At 41.3% G+C, this 20,455-nt stretch overlaps 1 protein-coding gene across 1 annotated transcript in view; it reads left to right on the top strand.

Annotated features, from left to right (window-relative positions):
• Positions 1 to 20,455, top strand: part of MAN1A1 (mannosidase alpha class 1A member 1) — a 210,210-nt gene that overhangs the window by 39,206 nt on the left and 150,549 nt on the right. The window contains exon 2 of the mRNA XM_038396065.2: positions 6,805 to 6,901. Within this exon, the coding sequence (XP_038251993.1) occupies positions 6,805 to 6,901 (97 nt within the window). The remainder of the gene's footprint in view (positions 1 to 6,804; positions 6,902 to 20,455) is intronic.

Genomic DNA, 20,455 nt, shown 5'->3' with positions numbered 1-20,455 from the left:
AGTCTACACTGGCAACACTAAAGCACTGCCACAGCAGCACTTCAGCGTGCCTTGTGTGGCCGCAGCAGAGTGCTGGGAGAGAACTCTCCCAGTGCTCTAAAGAAACCAGTGCTGGTGCACTGTCTGCACTGGCACTTTACAGCGCTGAAACCTGCTGCGCTCAGGGGGGTGTTTTTTCACCCCCCGAGCGAGAAAGTTGCAGTGCTGTAAATTGCCAGTGTAGCGAAGTCTATTAGTTGTGTTAAACTCTTTCTAATGCTGTCTTCATACCAGTTTGACGATGATATGGAATTGGCTAAGGGTGAGCTCTCCCTTTCCTATATTCCTGTAATGGAATCTGAGTTGATCTGCTAGGTAGAATTGAAAACTGCATTTGCTTTTTTTTAAGTCGATGTCAAGGTTCCTTCCCCACTCCGAACTCTAGGGTACAGATGTGGGGACCTGCGTGAAAGACCCCGTAAGCTTATTCTTAGCAGTTTAGGTTAAAAACTTCCCGAAGGTACTAACCTTGCCTTGTCCTTGAACCCTATGCTGCCACCACCAAGCATGACACTCGTGGTCTTGCATCCTCCCGAGTTACCTAGCATTATGCTCAATGCCACCAACAGTCTGATGAAATAATTAGGATAAGTGCTTAGTACAGTCAAACGTAGTGATTCTTGTAAAATACAAGCAATACGCAGAAGTCTTTGTGGAGCATAATAAAAGTATCCTTGACTTCCAGAAAATTAAGTATTCTGGTATTAAGTATTTCAGGACAGAATTTGTTTTTGAGAAGAAAAATAATTGCCACTACACTTTTCTGCTGTTGCTAGGTAGAAGATATAATGTCTTGCACAAAATATGGTGGATTCAATGGTCTGCCTAACAGACCTAGCCACTTTTCAATTATTTCAACACCAGTGTCAAATTCCTCTGTTAGATTATATTTTATATCATATAAATACTCTTTCCTGTTTTGAAAAGGAAGGCTCTGAGCCCAGATGCAGAAAGTGAGCATCCTTCTTGATCAGCAGTTAAGAATCTGATATTCAGGGGTCTAGGGCTACTCTGTTTAAATGAAGTGAACAACTAGGGTTCCTATTAAATCATGTTAATTATACTGTCTCATTTTATGGTTGTGTTGGTGTTTTAAACTAAACTTTACAAAGTAACTCTCTCTTTCTTCTTTAGCCAGCTTTCAGTCTAATACTTGGGTGATTTCAGTTATACCTTGTTAAGTTTATGATAATGTGTGGAGAGGGTAGAAAGTATTATCTAAGTAAAGCACATGTCAGTCAATGTCAAAAGCAGAACTTGTTGCAAAATGGGGAGGGGGAATCTTGCCCATTTTTGTGAAATTGAGTTGCCAAGTTTTGGTCAAAACAAATATTTGTCATGATCTGACCAAAGGCATATTAGAGAGTACAAGGATGTAGTGCTGATTAGAGTCCATAACTGGGTATTGAAGTGAGGATTATGTTTTCCCATCCCAAGGGTATAATTATAATATTGGGATATATATTGATGATGCAGATTACAGAAAAACAATTATTTTAAGTAACAAAATATACTGGTGTCCGCACTGGGTATATTCATTCTCCCTTCACTCTTCTGTAACCCCTTTACTCTTAGAGCAATTTTATATGCTACAGAAGGGGAGGAGGGAGAAGGGATATACCCAGTGCAGACTTCAGGTCTAGGGTAAGGAAATCTGAATAAACTAACTTTTGGTGTCCAGGAATTATGCTGCTCTCCCACCTGCTCCTCTGAAGTTAATTCCCACAACCACAATCTCTTGCTCTGTAGTTGCAGGTGGTGTGGCCCTGCAGGAGTGTTTCTTCTAGAAGTTTGCTGGATTCTAAGGGAGGATGGAATAACTCAATGAAAAGCCAAGAAAAGACGGGAAGGAAATATCCATTCTCCTCTTCTTCATATTTATACCAGTGTGCATGGTTTGGCTTTAAAAATGAAATGAGACAGTAAGGCCCTGTCTATGCTAAGGAAATTGACTCCTGTGCAAACCCTTATTGTAGACAGGCCTCCTCTGCTGCAGTGCAACTTCACCTTGGTTCAGCCTGCTACAAAATGTTGCAGTCAGAAAATCTCCAAGAATAAAGATGAAATATTTCTTTTGGATGCAGGTATACAACTTTGATTGAAGCCGGTGGGAATTGCAAACATTTAGAGACGATCTGCACTACGGGGTTAAGTCAACCTATGTTACGCATCTCGCGCTATGTGAATAATATAGCTGGAGTCGACATAGCTTAGGTTGACTTATTGCAGCGTATGCACTGCGCTGGGTCGATGGGAGAGTTGACTTACCTTATGCTTCTTGTTCCGGTTGAGTACCGGAGTCAACAAGAGAGCGATCTGAAGTTGATTTAGCGGGTCTTCGTTGCAACATTGATCCACGGTATGTGTAGATATACCCTTAGTGAGTGACAGAATTTGAGGCTGTTAACTTGTCCAGCATTGCTAGTGTACTCCCGTAAATAGAAATTTCAACAGTTAACAAGCACCATCTGAAGAAGGTCTTATTGCCTTTGCTCATTTTTGGATATTGGATATAAGTGTAGACTTGACTGAAGGTCAAGACACCGATCAGTATATAACATGTTCCCTTCATTTTTTAACTCCTTTGTTCCATTTGTAGCCTATATGTCACCGGAGACCGTCTACAATAAAGGGTCATTAGGCAGTAGACAGATTAGCAACATTGACTCTGAATTCCCATATTGCTAGTCAAACATTTGAGGTTATTTGAATGTAGGAATACATGTAATGGTACTTTCACTCCCATGTTAAAGAATGTATTCTGTGAGTTGGGAGTGGTGAAGTTGATTGTAAAATGGAATGTTAGATCACAAATGTGATTTGTGTACAGTTCATTTTGCTGTTGGCATTACAAGAAATGTATGCTTCAAATGAAGCTGGAGTTTGAGATATGAGAGATACTGGAGACTAGTGTCAGTTTAAAAGTTCTGAATTATGTTAATTTTTAGTGAATGCTCTATAATGATTCCACAAGATTGTAATTGATGCTGGCTGAAGCCTCGTGAAACATATTTTATAGGGAGATTTTTCTTTGTTTAAAACAGGGGTCGGCAATCTTTCAGAAGTGGTGTGCCGAGTCTTTGTTTGTTCACTTTAATTTAAGGTTTCGCGTGCCAGTAATAAATTTAACTTTTTTAGAAGATCTCTCTCTGAGTCTATATATTACATAACTAAACTATTGTATGTAAATTAAACAAGGTTTTCAAAATGTTTAAGAAGCTTCATTTAAAATTAAACTAAAATGCTGATCTTATGCTGCCAGCCCACTCAGCCCACTGCCAGCCTGGGGTTCTGTTCACCTAGGCCGGCAGCAGGCTGAGTGGGGTCTGCAGCCGGGACCGTGGCTGGCAAGGGGCTGGCAGCCAGAACCCCTAGACTGGCAGTGGGCTGAGCAGGGCCAAGGCCCCAGACTGGCAGTGTGCTGAGCAGTTCAGCCCGCTGCCACTCAGCCCAGTGTCGGCCTGGGGTTCAGTCCGCCGGCTTCTGCCAGCCAGGGTTTCAGCTGCTGTCCCCACTCAGCCCGCTGCCAGTCTGGGATCCCGGCCCTGCCCACATAGAATGGGTACCGACCTTCTCCCTGGTTCTAGCCCAGTCTCTTCCTCTCTCTCTGCACTGAGCTGAGGGTGGGAGTGCACTGAGCACAGGGCTGGGGGTAAAGGAGCAGGCTGGGATGCAGGGTCTGGCCAGGAGCTAGAAGAGGGACATGGGTCAGGATTGGGGCAGGAGGTTTGGGTGTGGAGTGCTTACCTGGGCAGCTCCCATCTGGTGTGAGGGGTGCAGGTGGGAATGTGGGAGGGTGCAGGAGCTTCTGTTTGGTGCTCACGGTGGGGGAGGGAATGTGGGGGGTGCAAGAGTCAGGACCTGGGGTGTGGGGGGGCTGGGTATGTGTGGGGGGTACTGGAGTCTGGGCTGGGTGTGTGGGGGGGTGCAGGGGTCAGGACAGAGGGCTGGGTGTCTGGGGGGGAGTGCAGGGGACAGGGCAGGGGCTAGGGTGTGTGTGTGGGGGATGTAAGGGTCAGGGCAGAGGGCTGGGGATGTTGGCTGGGGTTGTGGGGGTGCTCCCAGCCTCGTGCCCAGAGCGACTCTCAGCAGGGGCCTGGAGGGGATATGCCCCCTCCCCACCTCACGGCCCCGTCCCCACCTCTTCTCCGCTTCCTCCTCAGAGCAGCGAGCATGCTGTGGCTCCGCTTCTCCTCCTTCCACACAAGGGCCATTAGCTGATTGGCGGTAGGGAGGGAGAGGAGGAGGGGCAGGAACCCCACATGCTGGGGGAATAGGCGGGGGAGGTGGGCTTCTTCACCTTGCCTGGGGGAGCAGAGAAGAGCTGGCCGGGACGGGCAGGATTTTTAATGGCACGCTGCTGCCTGCCGGGTTCGACAGCAGGCTGAGTGGGGCCAGTGGCTGGGACCCAGCAGGCAGCAGCGTGCCATTAAAAATCGGCTCGCGTGCCATCTTTGGCACACGTGCCATAGGTTGCTGACCCCTGGTCTAAAATTAGAGTATGAAAAAAATTAACATACTTTCTGGTTTACACAGATGCAGAGAAGCTTGGTGGGGGGGGGTAAAAATGTCCTTCTGCCACTTGACTTAATATTTCACAGGAGTATTTGTTATTAAAAGGTTATTTGAGAGATATAGACATCCATCTTAATGGCTTGCTAAGTGTGAAACATTTAGCTTTGTAGGTTTCAGAGTAGCAGCTGTGTTAGTCTGTATTCGCAAAAAGAAAAGGAGTACCTGTGGCACCTTAGAGACTAACAAATTTGAGCATAAGCTTTCATGAGCTACAGCTCACTTCATCGGTGAAGTGTTGCACCCGATGAAGTGAGCTGTAATTCACGAAAGCTTATGCTCAAATAAATTTGTTAGTTTCTAAGGTGCCACAAGTCCTCCTTTTCTTTTCACTTAGCTTTGTAGGAGCTGCTGCCCCCCACCCCACAGTAGAGGGCACTGTGTGTGTGAGGAGCAACCTTGTTGCCATCCCTTTATCAAGCTCTGTCCTGTTGACATAGGCCCACCTCTTCCTCCTCCCTGTCTTCTACTCAGTTGCACAGGAGTTGCCTTCCAGGATTTAATTCAACTTGCTGGAAGACAGGTATTCAGGTAAGCGGGGTGGGCATAGGGACGCAGCCTAACCAGAGAATGGTGATGGGTCCTCACCAGTCCAGGAGACTTTTGTAGATGGAGCTATTCTGAAGGACTGGGATTAGGAGGTGGCACTGTCTGGCAAGGGGGTCAGTACTCCCAGGGTCCAGACTTCTGCTCTCTGTTTGCAGAGTTTCTGCTTGGTCTCCCCAGCAGAGAAGGTCAACTGCTGGTTGGTGGCGGCTGCAGCAGTGAGGTAGCAAGACTGGCAAGGAGCCTGGTTCCAGCAGTTGAGACGCGCTTTCATAGCCCCATCCGCTTCTGCCAGACAAAACCCCCTCCTTACACCAATCCATCAGTGTGGCCCCATCAGGTACTGGTGTCTGTCTGACAGCCTCGTCATGTGCTCTCCATCTGGGGGGCACATCCCACGTTTTGCAAACCTCTGCTTAAATCCATTCCAGAGAAGCATCATGGTCTGGCTAGATCTGATTTAGTGTTCATAGATATGGGTTCTGTGGCTCTGAGAAAACAACACGCTTGAAGAAATAGTCTGTTCAGGTGACATCATGTGTCTTAGAGGTTGTGTACACAGTGTACACACACACTACAGTAGCACAGCTGAACCAGTGTAGATGCTACCTATGCTGACAGGAGGACTTATCCTGATGGTGTAGGTCATCCCCTTCTCCAAGAGGCAATAGCTAGGTCAACAGAAAAATTTTTCTGTTGCTCTAATGCTGTCTATACCTGGACTGAGGCTGGTTTAAGTACACCACTCAAACATGGGGATTTTTATTTTATTTTATTTTGCACTCCTGACTAGTATAGTTAAATGGCTCTAATTTGCTGGTGTAGATCAGGCCTAAGTAATCTTCCCTTGAGGTAATGGAATTCCTCAAAATGAGTTTAGTACTTTCAAAGACCAACATACCTATTGGTATGGGTATATATTTGCATTAGTGTGAATGTTCAATCATAGAAAGAAAGCATTGGTTACTGCTGCTAAATGACATCCAGAAGCAGCAAAGTATTTAGTATGACACTGCCTCTTTGCATTCACTGTTGCAAATTACAGTAATTTTGAAATATGAACATATCTTCTCAAATGAAGCAGTGAGCAGCTATGGTAGCGATATCAATTTTCCCCCCACATGTTTTGCCTAGCCCTCTTCAGCTGATGTTACTTGTACGGATCTTGAACCAGCTGGTTTGTATCCAAGCCCCAATCGCTTTACCAGATATTGAAAACTACTCTAAATCTTTGCCAAATTTTGATCGCTTAAAAATTGCTCTCTCCTGCTCCAGGAGAATGCATGTCAGACTGTCTTCAAAGTAATATTTATTTGTCTTGGTTCCAGCCATTTACCCAATGAAAATTCTTAACTTAATTAATATACTGTGTATATACCAAATTTCATCTTGATGAGAATTAATTGGTCTCTATTATAAATTTGAGGATTTAATTGAAACGGAACCTCTAGTATAACCATAGTATCACATCAGTAACACAGTGCTGTTAAATTGTTGTTTGATGAAATATCTTACACTTCTAATACATGCAACATGAATTTATTTAAGCATTGAATTAAACACATCAGTATACAGTATATTCTCAGTATTTACTGTTATGTTTTCTTGTTAAATCAACATTATAATCCTGCTTTCATTTCCCTCCAGATGATGAAACATTCCTGGGATAATTATAAGCGTTACGCTTGGGGATTAAATGAACTGAAACCCATATCTAAGCAAGGACATTCAAGCAATTTATTTGGTGAGTAGTTCATGCTTTTGTACTTAGTGACATGAATGTTAGAACAGTAAATCAGTTGAGGAGATTACAGTGGTGACATACGTGCTCTTCCCAGCTGTTGTGATACTGATGTTTTTTGCATATCATGTTGTGTACAGAAGTTAACAGACTCAGGTGAAAGCTTGCATTGCCTTGTCACAAGTTTTGTCATCTTGCTCTTCTGAATGAAGATAATGAAGCATATCGGCGCTATACCATATGTAGATAATTGCCCTGTATTACACTACTCTGATCCAAATCACTTTGTCATTTCACACAGTAAAAACATAAAATAAAAATTAAATGCTATACCAGGGACGTAGCTACCACTACGTATTCCATGTAAGTGCAAAAGTGGAACTTGCACAAGTATCTTCTGGCGAGGAGTGAGTGACCTGTTAATTGACTTTAAATGGAGAAAATCTCTAACTGGTTTTCTCTTAGTTGTACCCATAAATGTTGCAAGAGATGTAACTATAAATTAGTGTTAAACATTTCTTCAGCCCAAAATTAGCTTGAAAAAGTTACAGCTGTATTGGAAGAAGAGTGTGGACAGAAGACTAACGTAATGCATTTTAGAAGTATCTTTTAAATTTAGAAATGGTGCAGAACTGAATAGAAGAGCAGCAGCTAAAGGAGAGATTGAGTGGAGAACACTGCTTCCTTATGCACAGATTAATGTTGGCTTAAACCTTGTATAACAGGAAAAAACCTGAAAATTGCGTATTAGAATATAGAAACTATTGTTAGTCTTCATTATTCTAGAAATAGTAAGTGAACTAATTTCTTGATGCCCGCAAGATGATGCATAGCTTTGATTTATTAGAAAGTTACAAAAATATGTAAAGCTATGTGCATGTGTATGTATGTAAAAATAGGGCATTTATATTTTGCTTGAAATGGGAGAAGAGATGAAAAATTGTATTATCTTTGGATGACCCTACTAAAACATCGCAAGTGCAGCATTTAGCAAGTCCTCAAGAATTAAGTATTCTAGTGCAACATTTCCAGAAGTTCAGGTTTTACTCCCCTCAGGATTCAAAGCTGGGGGTGGGGGGGGAGGGAGGTGAGAATATAAGAATGGCCATAATGGGTCAGACCAATGGTCCAGCTAGCCCAGTACCCTTTTTTCTGACAGTGGCCAATGCTTCAGAGGGAATGAACAGAACAGAGTGATCCATCTCCTGGTGTCCAATCCCAGCATCTGGGAGTAAGAAATTTAGGGACACCCAAAGCATGGGGTTGCATCTCTGATGATCTTGGCAAATAGCCATTGATAGACTTCTCCTCCATGAATTTATCTAATTCTTCTTTGAACTCTGTTATATTTCTGGCCTTCACAACACCCCATGGCAACAAGTTCCACAGGTTGACTGCACGTTGTGTGAAGACGTACCTCCTTCTTTTATATGAAGAGGTAAATAACACTTCCCTATTCACTTTCTACACCCCATTTATGGTTTTATAGACACCCATTATATCTTCCCTTTGTTCACCTTAGAAAAGAGACCACCGTCCCAGTTTTTGAATCTCTCCTCATCTGGAAGCTGTTCCATACCCCTAATCATTTTTGTTGCCCTGCTCTGTACCTTTTCCATTTCTAATACCTGTTTTTTGAAATGGGGAAACCAGAACTGTACGTGGTATTCAAGGTATGGGCGTACCATGGATTTATATAGTGGCATTATATTTTCTGTCTTATCTATCCCTTTCTTAATGGTTCCTAACATTCTGTTAGCTTTTTTGACTGCCACTGCACATTTGAGGAGATTTTTTCAGAGAACTGTCTACAATGACTCCAAGAACTTGCTTAAGTGGTAACAGCTAATTTAGACCCCATCATTTTGTGGGTATAGCTGGGATTGTTTTCCAATGTGCATTACTTTGCATTTATCAACATTGAATTTCATCCGCTATTTTATTGTCCAGCCACCCCTATTGTGAGAACTGTTTGCAACTGTTCATAGCTTGCTTTGGACTTCACTATCTTCAGTAATTTTGTGTCGCCTGCAAATTTTGCCATTTCACTTCATTTGCTTTTTCCAGATCATTTATGAATATGTCTAATAGCACAGGTCCCAGTAGATACCTCTGGGGGACACCACTATTTACTTCTCTCCCTTCTGAAAACTGACCGTTCATTCCTACCCTTTTTCCTGTTTTTTAACCAATTACCGATCCATGGAGGACCTTCCCACTTTTTCTGTTATTGCCTGAAAGTTAAGCTTACCGGCCTGTAATTGCCAGATGGTGTCTGGAGCCTTTTAAAAAAATTGGTGTTACATTATGTATTTTCCTTTTATCTGGTACAGAGGCTGACTTAAGTGATCGGTGATATACCACAGCTAGTAGTTCTACAATTGCATACTTCTGTTCCATCAGGACTCTTGCATGAATACCATCTGGTCCTGGTGACTTTTCAGGTTATCAGTTTGTTCCAAAACTTCCTCTATTGATGCCTTAATCGGGACAAGTATCAGATTTGTCATCTAAAAATGGCTCAGGTGTGGAAATCTCCCTCCCATCCTCCTGTAGTGAAGATTGATCAAAGGCTTTATTTAGCTTCTCTGCAATAGCCTTGTCTTTCTAGACTGCTCCTTTGGCACCTTCATTGTCCAGTGGCCTCGCTGAGAGTTTGACAGGCTTACTGCTTCTGATATATTTGAAGTATTTTTTGTTTAGTTTTTGTCTTTCGCTAGTTGTTCTTCAAATTCGTTATTGGCCTTTATAATTATACTTGACCTGCCAGAATTTATGCTGCTTTCTATTTTCTTCAGTGGGATTTGACTTCCAATATTTAAATTGTCTTTTTGTCTCTAACTTCCTCTTTTTACTTTGTTTAGCCATTGCATTTTTTTGGTCCTCTTACTGTGTTGTTTAATTTTGGGTATACATGTAATTTGAGCCTCAATTATGGTATTTCATAAAAGTTTCCATGCAGTTGGGTGGCATTTCACTCTTGTCACTGTTCCTTTTAATTTCTGTTTTTAACTAATGTCCTCATTTTTTTGTGGTTACCCTTTTTGAAGTTAAATGCTACTGTGGGAGCTGCTTTGGCATATTTTCCCCCTAAAAGGATGTTAAATTTTAATTACACTATTGTTATTACTGAGTGGTTCAGCTATATATTCACCTCTTGTGTGCCACTTAGGACTAAATCAAAAAATGCCTCTCTCCTTGTGAGTTCCAGGACTAGCTGCTCCAGAAGCAGTTAATAGTGTGTAGAAATTTTATTTGTGCATCCTATCCTGAGCTGACATATACCTAGTCAGTATGGGAACAGTTGAAATCCCTCACTATTATTGAGTTTTCTATTTTTATAGCTTCTCATTTCCCTGAGCTTTTCGTAATAACTTTCATCCACCTAGTCAGGTGGTTGGTAGTATATTCCTATTATACTCAAGCATGGAATTTCTATTCATAGAAATTCCATGGTGTAGTTTGATTCGATTAAGATTTTTATTGAATTTGACTCTATATGCATGCTTTCATTTATAGTGCCGTTCCCCCACCAGAACAACCTACTCTCATTCACATATATTTTGTCCCAATATCATCATACCATCAGGTTTCTGTGATGCCTGTTATATCAGTATCCTCGTTTAATACCAGGCACTCAAGTTCACCCATCTTAGTATTTAGACTTCTAGCATTTGTATATAAGCAGTTATAAAATTTATCAATATATAGTGGTCTGCCTTCATGTTATGTAATCTTTATTTTTTTATTTGACTGTTTCTCTTCAGCTCCTATCTGTACTTTATCAGTTTCTATCCTATCCTTTTTAATAGGATATAGAGAATCCCCATTAAAAGATCCTCCCCTAAGGGATGTCTCTGTCCCAAAAAGTGTGCTCCTCTGCACTTGTCAGCTTCCCCCACCCCCCTTATTTTAAAAAAAACCTCCTCTACAGCCTTTTTAATTTTACATGTCAGCTATCTGGTTCTGTTTTGGTTTAGGAGGAGCCCATCCTTCCTGTATAGGCGCCTCCTTTCCCAAAAATATTCCTCAATTCTAATAATCCTAAAAACTTCCTCACTATGTCATTGTTTCATCTGCACGTTGTGATCCTGCAGTTCTGTCTAATTGGACACATGCATGGAACTGGAAGCATTTTGGAGAATGCTATCATGGAGGTCCTAGGCTTTAATCTCTTACCTAGCAACCTAAATTTGGACTCCATGTCTTGAGAGATCAGCAGCCTTGACACCTAGCAGGCAATTTACCTCTATGAGGTTCTCCAGGTGATTACAAACACAGTTATTTATATTTCCTATGATCTCCCGTTACTATTACCTATCTTCCTAATAACTGGGGTCCCCTCATCCAGAGAGGTGTCCTTAGTGTGAGAGGATACTATGACATCATCTGGAAGGAGGGTTTCAACTATGGGATCATTTCCTTCCACTCCACTTTGATGTTCTCCAATTAGAATTTTTTCTTCCTCAACAGCACAGAGGCTGTCAGAGTAGGGGTCAGACTTCTCCACTTCGTCCCAGAAAGCCTTTCTTCCTTAACTCCTCCAGTTCACCCACTCTGGCCTCGAGAGCTCCTAGGTGGACTTTGAGGGCCATGACTGCTTGCACCAAATGCGCACACATGCCACTTGCCAATATATCTGCGTGAAAAGAGAAATTTGAAAATATCCAAGTGTCAGCAGTGCAACAGTATCTGAGGGTATGTCTTCATTGCAGAGTCAACCCAGACGCTTAGGTTTTTAGCTCAACCCCATCCACATACAAAAACCTCTATCTGGGTTTGGAGGTGCATTTAAACCTAGACTGGAATCCACCCACTTTCCAGTGAGGACACAGACAAAAATCACTCAAGTAGTAATAGTCTTCCATTGCTATTCCTGAAGAACAGACAAATTCTTCTGCAATTGACAATACTAACTGTGAAAGAATTCTAGTGTCTCAACACAAAGAACCATGGAATATGCCCCCAGAGAGACATGCAGGTGAATGAAGAACGAGTGAGGACACAGTAACACAGATATGACTTAGCTGTAGGGTTGCTCATGTCCAGTCTAGACTAACCAGGGTGCTTACAGCTAGGTACTGATCACATAGGTTAACTCTGCTGTGAAGGCATTTACTGACTTTGCAGGGAGCCAGGAACAGTAGCTGAAGTATGAACTCACTCATTTCAGTGGGTGCTAATTCAGATGGGTCAAATAGTAATTTAAATGTCAACAATTAACTATTTCACTGCTTATCAAAGCATGTAAGAAAAAAGGGTGTCATTATGAAGACTATTATTTTTTCGATAGGCCTAGAAATGCACAAGGTTTCCAGAGGGGCATGATTTGTTCCCTTTTCCTGAAGGGAGGTCTGCTGCTTTCAGAACTGTGGGAAACATGATTGTAATCTCTAAATTTATGAAAACAGTGGCACCTTAAAGACTAACAGATTTATTTGGGCATAAACCTTTGTAGGTAAAAAACCTTCAGATCTGAAGAAGTGGGTGTTTTACCCACAAAAGCTTATGCCCAAATTAATCTGTTCATCTTTAAGGTGCCACCAGATTCCTCATTGTTTTTGTGGACACAGACTAACATGGCTACCCTTCTGATAAATTTATGAGAACACTGGTTTTTTTCATTTCAGTTAATTGCTGTTTGCAAGGTTTAATATTTGATTTGACTAAAATAGTTAAACAAAATAGTTTAAAATGTTACCTGGGTCTAATTGTAAATCCCTGTTTTTCTGATATACATAAAACAGAACTGAAATTTCACATTTACTGATTGATTCAGGATGGATCCCTTTTCAGTAAATTCTGATAAGGGGCTATAATGCAATTTACCCACTGTTATCATTTGCATCCAGTATAAATTGTTCCAGTGCTCGGATAGTATAATCTGTCATCTGAAAACCAGAGACCAGTATTTTAATAAGAAATAGCCATAAAATCATAAGAACAAGATTTCTAAGTAGAGGTTGTAATCCTTCATGACATCAGATAGACATGCAGGAAAATTATTAAAGATGTACTGTACTTTGAAATTTTTCTTATCCTGAGCTCTGTGGTTATATCATTAGCAAAGGTCATGCTAGACATTCTTCATTGTGGAACAAGTGAGGTGTTATACTTAACCTTTACTTTTATGTGTCAAGGAAGAATAACAGCTATATTGTTGCTGAAGTTTGACAATGATGGACAGATCACTTTGCTAATTATGCTTGTGGATATAATAGTGCAAGATTTAGATTTGAATGGCTGGTGCAAACTATTTGTGAGACTAATAAGCAAGAAAAAAATTGGACATATCCCACTTAAAATGGCCACCACAAATATTAAAGCTCGGGAGGCAAATGAATCTGTGAAATATAGCTGTTTTAGTCAATGTAGCCTAGGATAAACAGGATGAAAAATGAGCCTGGTACCAAAAATAGTGCGTGGGTCTCTAACACTGGGGAAAAATTTCAGAGACCTATGAAAGCACTGAAGAAATCATGGAGCAGATAATGTGTTACCGCATTGTTATGTGGTCCCTTCTGAAGGCCATCTACTTGGTATTGGTCTTGTTCATCAAAAAAATAAACCAACATGAGCCTATGAAGTTACTTGGTAGAAGGAAGTGTTAGAAGATCCTCTGAAAATATCCACAGCTCATTTCAATAGTAGCTATCTACTTCGTTTTTAAAATCAGTCAGGTATGGGTGGGGAAGAGGGGGAAAAAAAGTTACCAAATGGTGTCCCTTTTAAAGCTGTGTGGGCCTTATGTATTGTAAACTGGCTGCTAATTTCATATACTAGATCATGCATAACTAAAGACTTTAATATTGTAGAAAAGTATGGCCTCAACTGAAGTCAGGCACGAGTCTTGAATTCTGCTGCTTGAAAGTGTCCTAAATCAGGCCCAGAAGATGCTTTGGCGCACCAAAGCTTCCTGTCTCATTGCAGTGCTAAATTTCTTATCCAAGTATATCTTTGCACTTCTTGTGAAGAAAGTCATTTCTTTAGATACCTCAACTACATTCACCATTGCCAGAATCAAGGGAAGTAAAGTAAAACACTGGCTCTCATTTGGTCTAATTGCTCCTTATAATACCAGAAAACACGAAATCTACTAGACTCTTCATCTATTTTTTCTGAAATCTTCGGGGTGTCTAATAGAGGGAAATCATGGAACTATTTCTAACAGTGGCCTCAGACAGGTAGGTGTATATATAACATCAGTTTAGACTTCAATAAACCTCCTCTTCCCCCCCCCCCCCCCCCCGCCCCAGCTCTTTCCCTCCCTGACAATATTCTGGACCATAAAACAGTAAAAAGCTTGATAGATTATTTTGCATTTATTGTTTTCAGAAGCGTATAAGCTTTTTCTCCTCTTTTTACTCACATACTACATATAATTGTAGTCATAAGACATCTGTGCTTATCCTCTTGTTGTTTTGAGGGGGGAAGAAAAGGTCAAAGAGTTAGACTTCAACTGTTTCAACCAGTTGATTGCTGCAAAGAAATTTGAAATGGAGTTGGTCAGGAATGTAACCCTTGGAGGGTTTTTTAAGAATGTATCTCTACTAGTGAACCCAAGGATTTTCCAGCCATTCTTCAACAACCAAGCAAGTCCATCTTAAATTCAGACTGTCATCATTAGTACCCTCAGTTTTCAGTAAGGAGTCTTTACTTTGAGTACTAAACCTTATTCTTTCTGGCTTTGGTATCTTTTGTTACAAGATTTCTAAACCATAATTGCATTCGTGGTGATAAGATAAAGCCTAAGTATTTATTAACCAGCTGGTTAATTTTGAACCTTACTCCTCTCCAAGTTAATTGGTTCAATTAAGTTCTGTTGTATTTAACATGAAGAGTGAGTGTCTGCTGTGGAACAGATTGGACTTCAGATCCTTATTGTAGAATGCCAACTTCCAGAGCTATAATTCAGTGGTGCTAATGTCAAACAGACAATATACCAATCCATCCAGACTAACAGAGAGGACACAGAAAAGACCTATGCAAGTGACATTCCACCTTCAAAACTTAATTTTGGATGTATAAAACTGGACTTGGGAGTATGGCAGTCCTCATTTGGAATGTCAAGCCACCTGCAGATCATCATTTGTTCATATCCTGGAGACTTTTGAGAGGGAAAATAAAAGATGCTTTTAACAAGTGAAGTTGAATGTGAATGTTAATGGGGCTCTTAACATGTCATATGAATACTCTCCTCTGTACTTCACACCACCGTTCCAGGTTAAGCTTTTGTCCACCAAAATATAAAGTAAGATGGCAGTTATGGCAAGTAAGATGATGGGATAGGATGACCAGAGTAAGTGTAAGCTGGGACCAGAATGATTATATTTACCATATTTCTCAGCAGTAAGGCTATGATTTTTGGTGCTCAAATTTTTCGTAAGTTTCATGGCATGGGGGGTGTGAGGGAGAGAGAGAAATGTAGCTTTTGCTACATCAGCATACACAAGTGCTGAAGGATGAAGCCTGGGGGTAGCATGGTTTGGAGTGCAAGTTCAACCTGGGGCGGCAGTTCCTGTCCCTCAGGGCTGTGCCTGTCTTCCCTATCCATGTATTGCAACCTAGCACACGGGATTGTAGCAGCACTCAGGTTGGGCCCATCTGCCCCTGCCTCCATTTGTGAAACGGAGGACGGGCCCAACCTGAGTGGTGCTGTGACGATGTGATCCAAGTCCCAGTGCAATTGGGTTTGGGGGGACCTAATGAAATGTAATTTAAAAAAAAAAATTTAACAGCCATTTCCAAGATTTCAGACTTTATTCAAATTCAAGATTTCTGTGATTTCTTTGACAAAATCATAACCATACTCATAGGATACAAGGATACAATCACTTATGACTTTAACCAGATTAGGTGTTTTAGGTAGTTTTATCATATACACACACAGAAAAGAAGTTGACAAAATTGGTATAAGAAGGAAGACTTAGGACTACCACAACAAAGTTTTAAGACTTAATTTTTTAAATCTTAACCTATTGATTTATTAGGTCATTTCCATCTGAAATTTAGATGTTCAGAAAATGGGAATTTTGTGATAATTTTATAAATTTTGCCACTTAAATGACTAAATAGTAGTGCCTCTCCCCTAATTTGTTTTTGTTGCAGTCCAGTAAGCCAGTGTCTGCTCTGTAGTATTTTGCCAAAAAACAGCTCAGTAGCTGTTGCTGCCCAATTAAAATGTAATGGCTATTATTCTATAGCTCATCCGTTCTTTTAAGCAATTCTGTTTTATATGTATTCTTATACCACCCCGATCAGCATAGTATTTAAAAACCTTCCATCAGCACGTTAAGCAATATGACTGATATCTGTCACGTGTGATGGGTTGTAACTCATCTTTTTGAGGGCAAGGATTGTGTATGGAGTAGAATGTGTAGTTTTGGTAGAAATGGTTTTTAATATTTTGAATATACATGCTACTGTGTGTGTGTGTGTGTGTGTGTGTTAAAGAAGGCAGGGGCAAAGAAGTGGTTTGTTGACTTGCTCGTGGAACAGAAGGGGTGAGGTTTCCTGTAGGAGCTCCTTCCATAGGCTCAAACAGCCCCTGGAGATGGTTCTGTCTCTTGCACAGATGAGCTTTATTCTTCTGGTTCCACTGTGGCTGAGGAGCAAGGTTGCCAACCATGGCTCTCATCCTGGAGCTTTAAGTGATATTTTAAATATATTTGGTTCAGGCTATTTAGTGTCTTGAAGTACAAAGACCTAGTCAGAGATCAAGTGTTAGAAGTATTCTTAATCTTTGCTTAGTTATTTTGAAAACGCATCTATGAAAAAAGCAGTTAAACTAAATTAGCGGAAAAAGGCTAAATATTAAATAACTCAAAATATTTGTGGATCAAAATGTTGAACTTTGTGCTGTGTGACTCTCAAGACTTTTTATACATGAAAATGTAGATTTTCCTTCTTTACTTATCAAAATACCTACAATTTTGTTTTTGCAAGTAACTAATGTTGTGGATCCATTGCATTTCCTTAGTGTTACACTAATTACAAAGAATTCCAGTGTAGTAGTAATTACTTGCAATTGTAAAAGAGTTTAGTAGTGACCTCTGTAGAGTTCTCAGCTCTGGGAATTCAACAGTTCAGATGTGTGTATTAATAATGATGATGTTTACCTTGCAGGAGAAGAGGAAGCCCTGTCCCTCCCCAGGCCAGCTGACACTAGCAGCTGGAGCCTGGTGCATGGTAAGAGCCCCTGGCTGGGGCTCCCCCAGCCACTGATGCTGGAACTGGGGGCACCAGAGGGCCATTCCACCCCCCCCCCCCGTTTTAACATGGCATAGGTGGGTGGGCATGGAGTGGCACAGTCAGAGGCTGTGCTTTGCAAAGAGGAGCTGATCACAGCTCCCCTGCAGCAAAGTGCAGCCCCTGCTGGCTTTCCTCTAGGCCTTCCTGAGGTTTGCTGTTTGCCCCTCTTCCCCCCCCTCCCAATGCTGCCTCCTGCCCTCCCAAACTATGCCATGTTAAAAAGCGGGGGGGAACATAGTCTCCCAGCACCAGTAGTCCCTCCATTTCTACAGTTTTCGGTGCTCTTGCCCCGGCCCTGCCTCTCCCTGGCGCCAGGCCCAGCACTCAGAGGTGGGGGTAGGGCTAACAGGGCCTTTGGGCTCACTGTGTGTGGGGTGGGGGGGAGGGTAATCACAGCACCTACCTGACCATGGGGCTCTGGGCAGTCGCCCAACCTGAAAGTCATCCCTGCCCCACTCACTAAAAAAGCGATGACCCCTCCCATACCATGCGACCCTCATCTCAGTGCTGCCTGCTGCTCTTTGGCTGCCCAGCTGTGAAGGCAGTACCTCTGTCAGCAGCAGTGCAGAAGTAAGGGTGGCAAAACTGTGATCCTTCCCACCACACACACACAATTAATTAATTCCCTTGAGACCTTCCCACAACTCTCGTTTGGGTTGGAACCCCTATTGTTATCACAGCATGAATTTTCAGATGTAAATATCTGAAATTGTGAAATTGACTGTTTTTAAAATCCTATGACCGTGAAATGGACTATGAATTTTGTAGAGTCCTATGTGTGCGTATGATAGAAGGGACTGCCTAGTATTAGATTTGTACAGCTGCTTATACCGACAAGGGTATTTTTCCTGCTACGGTTGATATTGGTTGCCTGATGAGCAAAATAGCCTATACTGGCAAAAGCACTTTTATGCTGGTATAGCTGCATCTACATTAGGGTTTTTGCTAGTATAAACATGTTTTAAAAATCCTAATGGACATACCTATACTGGAATAAGTTTGTGTAGATGTGGCCTAAGTTTGTAGGCCTGTGGGAAGAGGAGGGAAGAGGGAGAGGATTGTTAAAAAAATCTTCTAACGGATTTCCGATACTGATTTCTGGGTTTTGGTGAAAATTATTTGGGAGTAGTAAACTGTCTCTTGCTTGTTCTTTGGGGTTCTTAACATCCCCCAAAGCTTTCCACAGTCAAGTATATTTGTTTGATGTAGACATTCCATCCCTCCGGTGCTGACTTGATGCTGCAACTTGGTTCTAAGTCTGGGAGTGCTGTGGTGTAGTAAGAGTGTGGGGGTAAAGCTAGCCATAAGTTTTGTGAGGCTGTTGTTTTATCAAAAAAATTCTTTTCTTTCAAACTGGAAACTTTCTTGCAAAGCTTTAGGATTCTGAAAGCTTCTAATATTTCAGCAAAAACAGAAATGTCAGGGTTTCCCCCACTTTTGCCACTAAATGCACTAGCAGGACTTGCGTGCAGGGCATTTTTGTTTCATGTTTGAGACTGGGTTTTTTTCTTGCTATTCTGACTTCTCAGAATCGTCAGCTTTTGAGAAATTAGTGGTTTAAAAACAAAATTGAAAGTGGGAGAGAGAACCTGTGAATATCACTTATTTTATTGCATTCAGGGGCAAAAATGGTAATAGGGCAAAACAAAAACAATTTTGAAATCTGTGGGTTTTTTAAAAAAAACAAACGTAAGTTTTGGTTTTAGAAAGAAAATTATTTAAAGTCTTCAATACCTACTTTGGTATGGAGTAGTGACACTGTCACCTTGTAGGGTAGGACTGCTATTTAGTATGATTTCAAACATACACATCTTTCCATTTCTGTCTTAATTCCCTCCTTGACCTAATAAACTTCTTCTCATGTAGCAGTCAGAGTTATTGCAGGAAATGAACCAGTCATCTTGGAAACCAGTTCTTCACTAATGAAAGCACTATGCCACAGTATGCATCTTCCTCAAAGTGCATTAGCTTGACCCATTTGAAATGGGGATTAACTGACATTATGTAGAGAACGTCAAATATGAAGTGAAAGTCAGAACTGAAAATCTTAGCAGCTTTATGAATATAGGGAGAAATTAAATGGTCTTTGGCATTGTAGAAAGAGCTCTAAGTTCTGCCTTTCTTTCTCCTCCAGACAATTTCTCTTCTCCTCAACCGCTTTCCCTAAAACTATACTGAATCTGCTCATTAGCATGTATATGTGTAGTAAAAGGAGTAGTGATATATCGGTAGATAACCAATATGCACATAACTTCCTGGTATCTCAGTAATCTTTAACCTGCAATTACTGGGAAACTTCTTTCAAAATTAACACTGTTTTCAGACTTCTTAGGGTTGCCAATCCTCGAGGAATTAGATTAGTTTTTAATTAAAGATTGTCATGTGATGAAACTTCCAGGAATACGTCCAACCAAAACTGGCAACCCTAGGTCTAGGTGATCCTGTGTTAGCCATGCAGTCTGGTTTTAAGTTTGTAGGGATTATCATTTCAGAATATTTTCCTATGGGGTTTTACTGCAAAACAGAATTATATCCCATCACTCTCACAGATCTTGGGAGACGGGCCAGTCCTTGCTTACAGACAGCCCCCCAACCTGAAACAAATACTCATCAGCAACCACACACCACACAACAGAACCACTAACCCAGGAACTTATCCTTGCAACAAAGCCCGTTGCCAACTTTGTCCACATATCTATTCAGGGGACACCATCATAGGGCCTAATCACATCAGCCACACTATCAGAGGCTCGTTCACCTGCACATCTACCAATGTGTTATATGCCATCATGTTCCAGCAATGCTCCTCTGCCATTTACATTGGTCAAACTGGACAGTCTCTACGTAAATGAATAAATGGACACAAATCAGACGTCAAGAATTATAACATTCAAAAACCAGTCGGAGAACACTTCAATCTCTCCGGTCACACGATTACAGACCTGAGAGTGGCTATACTTCAACAAAAAAGCTTCAAAAACAGACTCCAACGAGAGACTGCTGAATTGGAATTAATTTGCAAACTGGATACAATTAACTTAGGCTTGAATAGAGACTGGAAGTGGATGCGTCATTACATAAGGTAAAACTATTCCCCATGTCGTTTCTCCCCCCACCGCACCCTACTGTTCCTCAGACGTTCTTGTTAACTGCTGGAAATGGCCCACCTTGATTATCACGACAAAAGGTTTTCCTCCTTCCCCTCCTCCTTCCTGCTGGTAATAGCTCATCTTAAGTGATCACTCTCCTTACAGTGTGTATGATAAAACCCATTGTTTCATGTTCTCTGTGTGTGTATATAAATCT

Source organism: Dermochelys coriacea, chromosome 3 (assembly GCF_009764565.3).
Source record: "Dermochelys coriacea isolate rDerCor1 chromosome 3, rDerCor1.pri.v4, whole genome shotgun sequence".
In the NCBI taxonomy this organism is placed as follows: Eukaryota; Metazoa; Chordata; order Testudines; family Dermochelyidae; genus Dermochelys; species Dermochelys coriacea.
The sequence above is the reverse complement of the archived record's forward strand: the minus strand, read 5'-3'. Positions and strand labels throughout refer to the sequence as shown.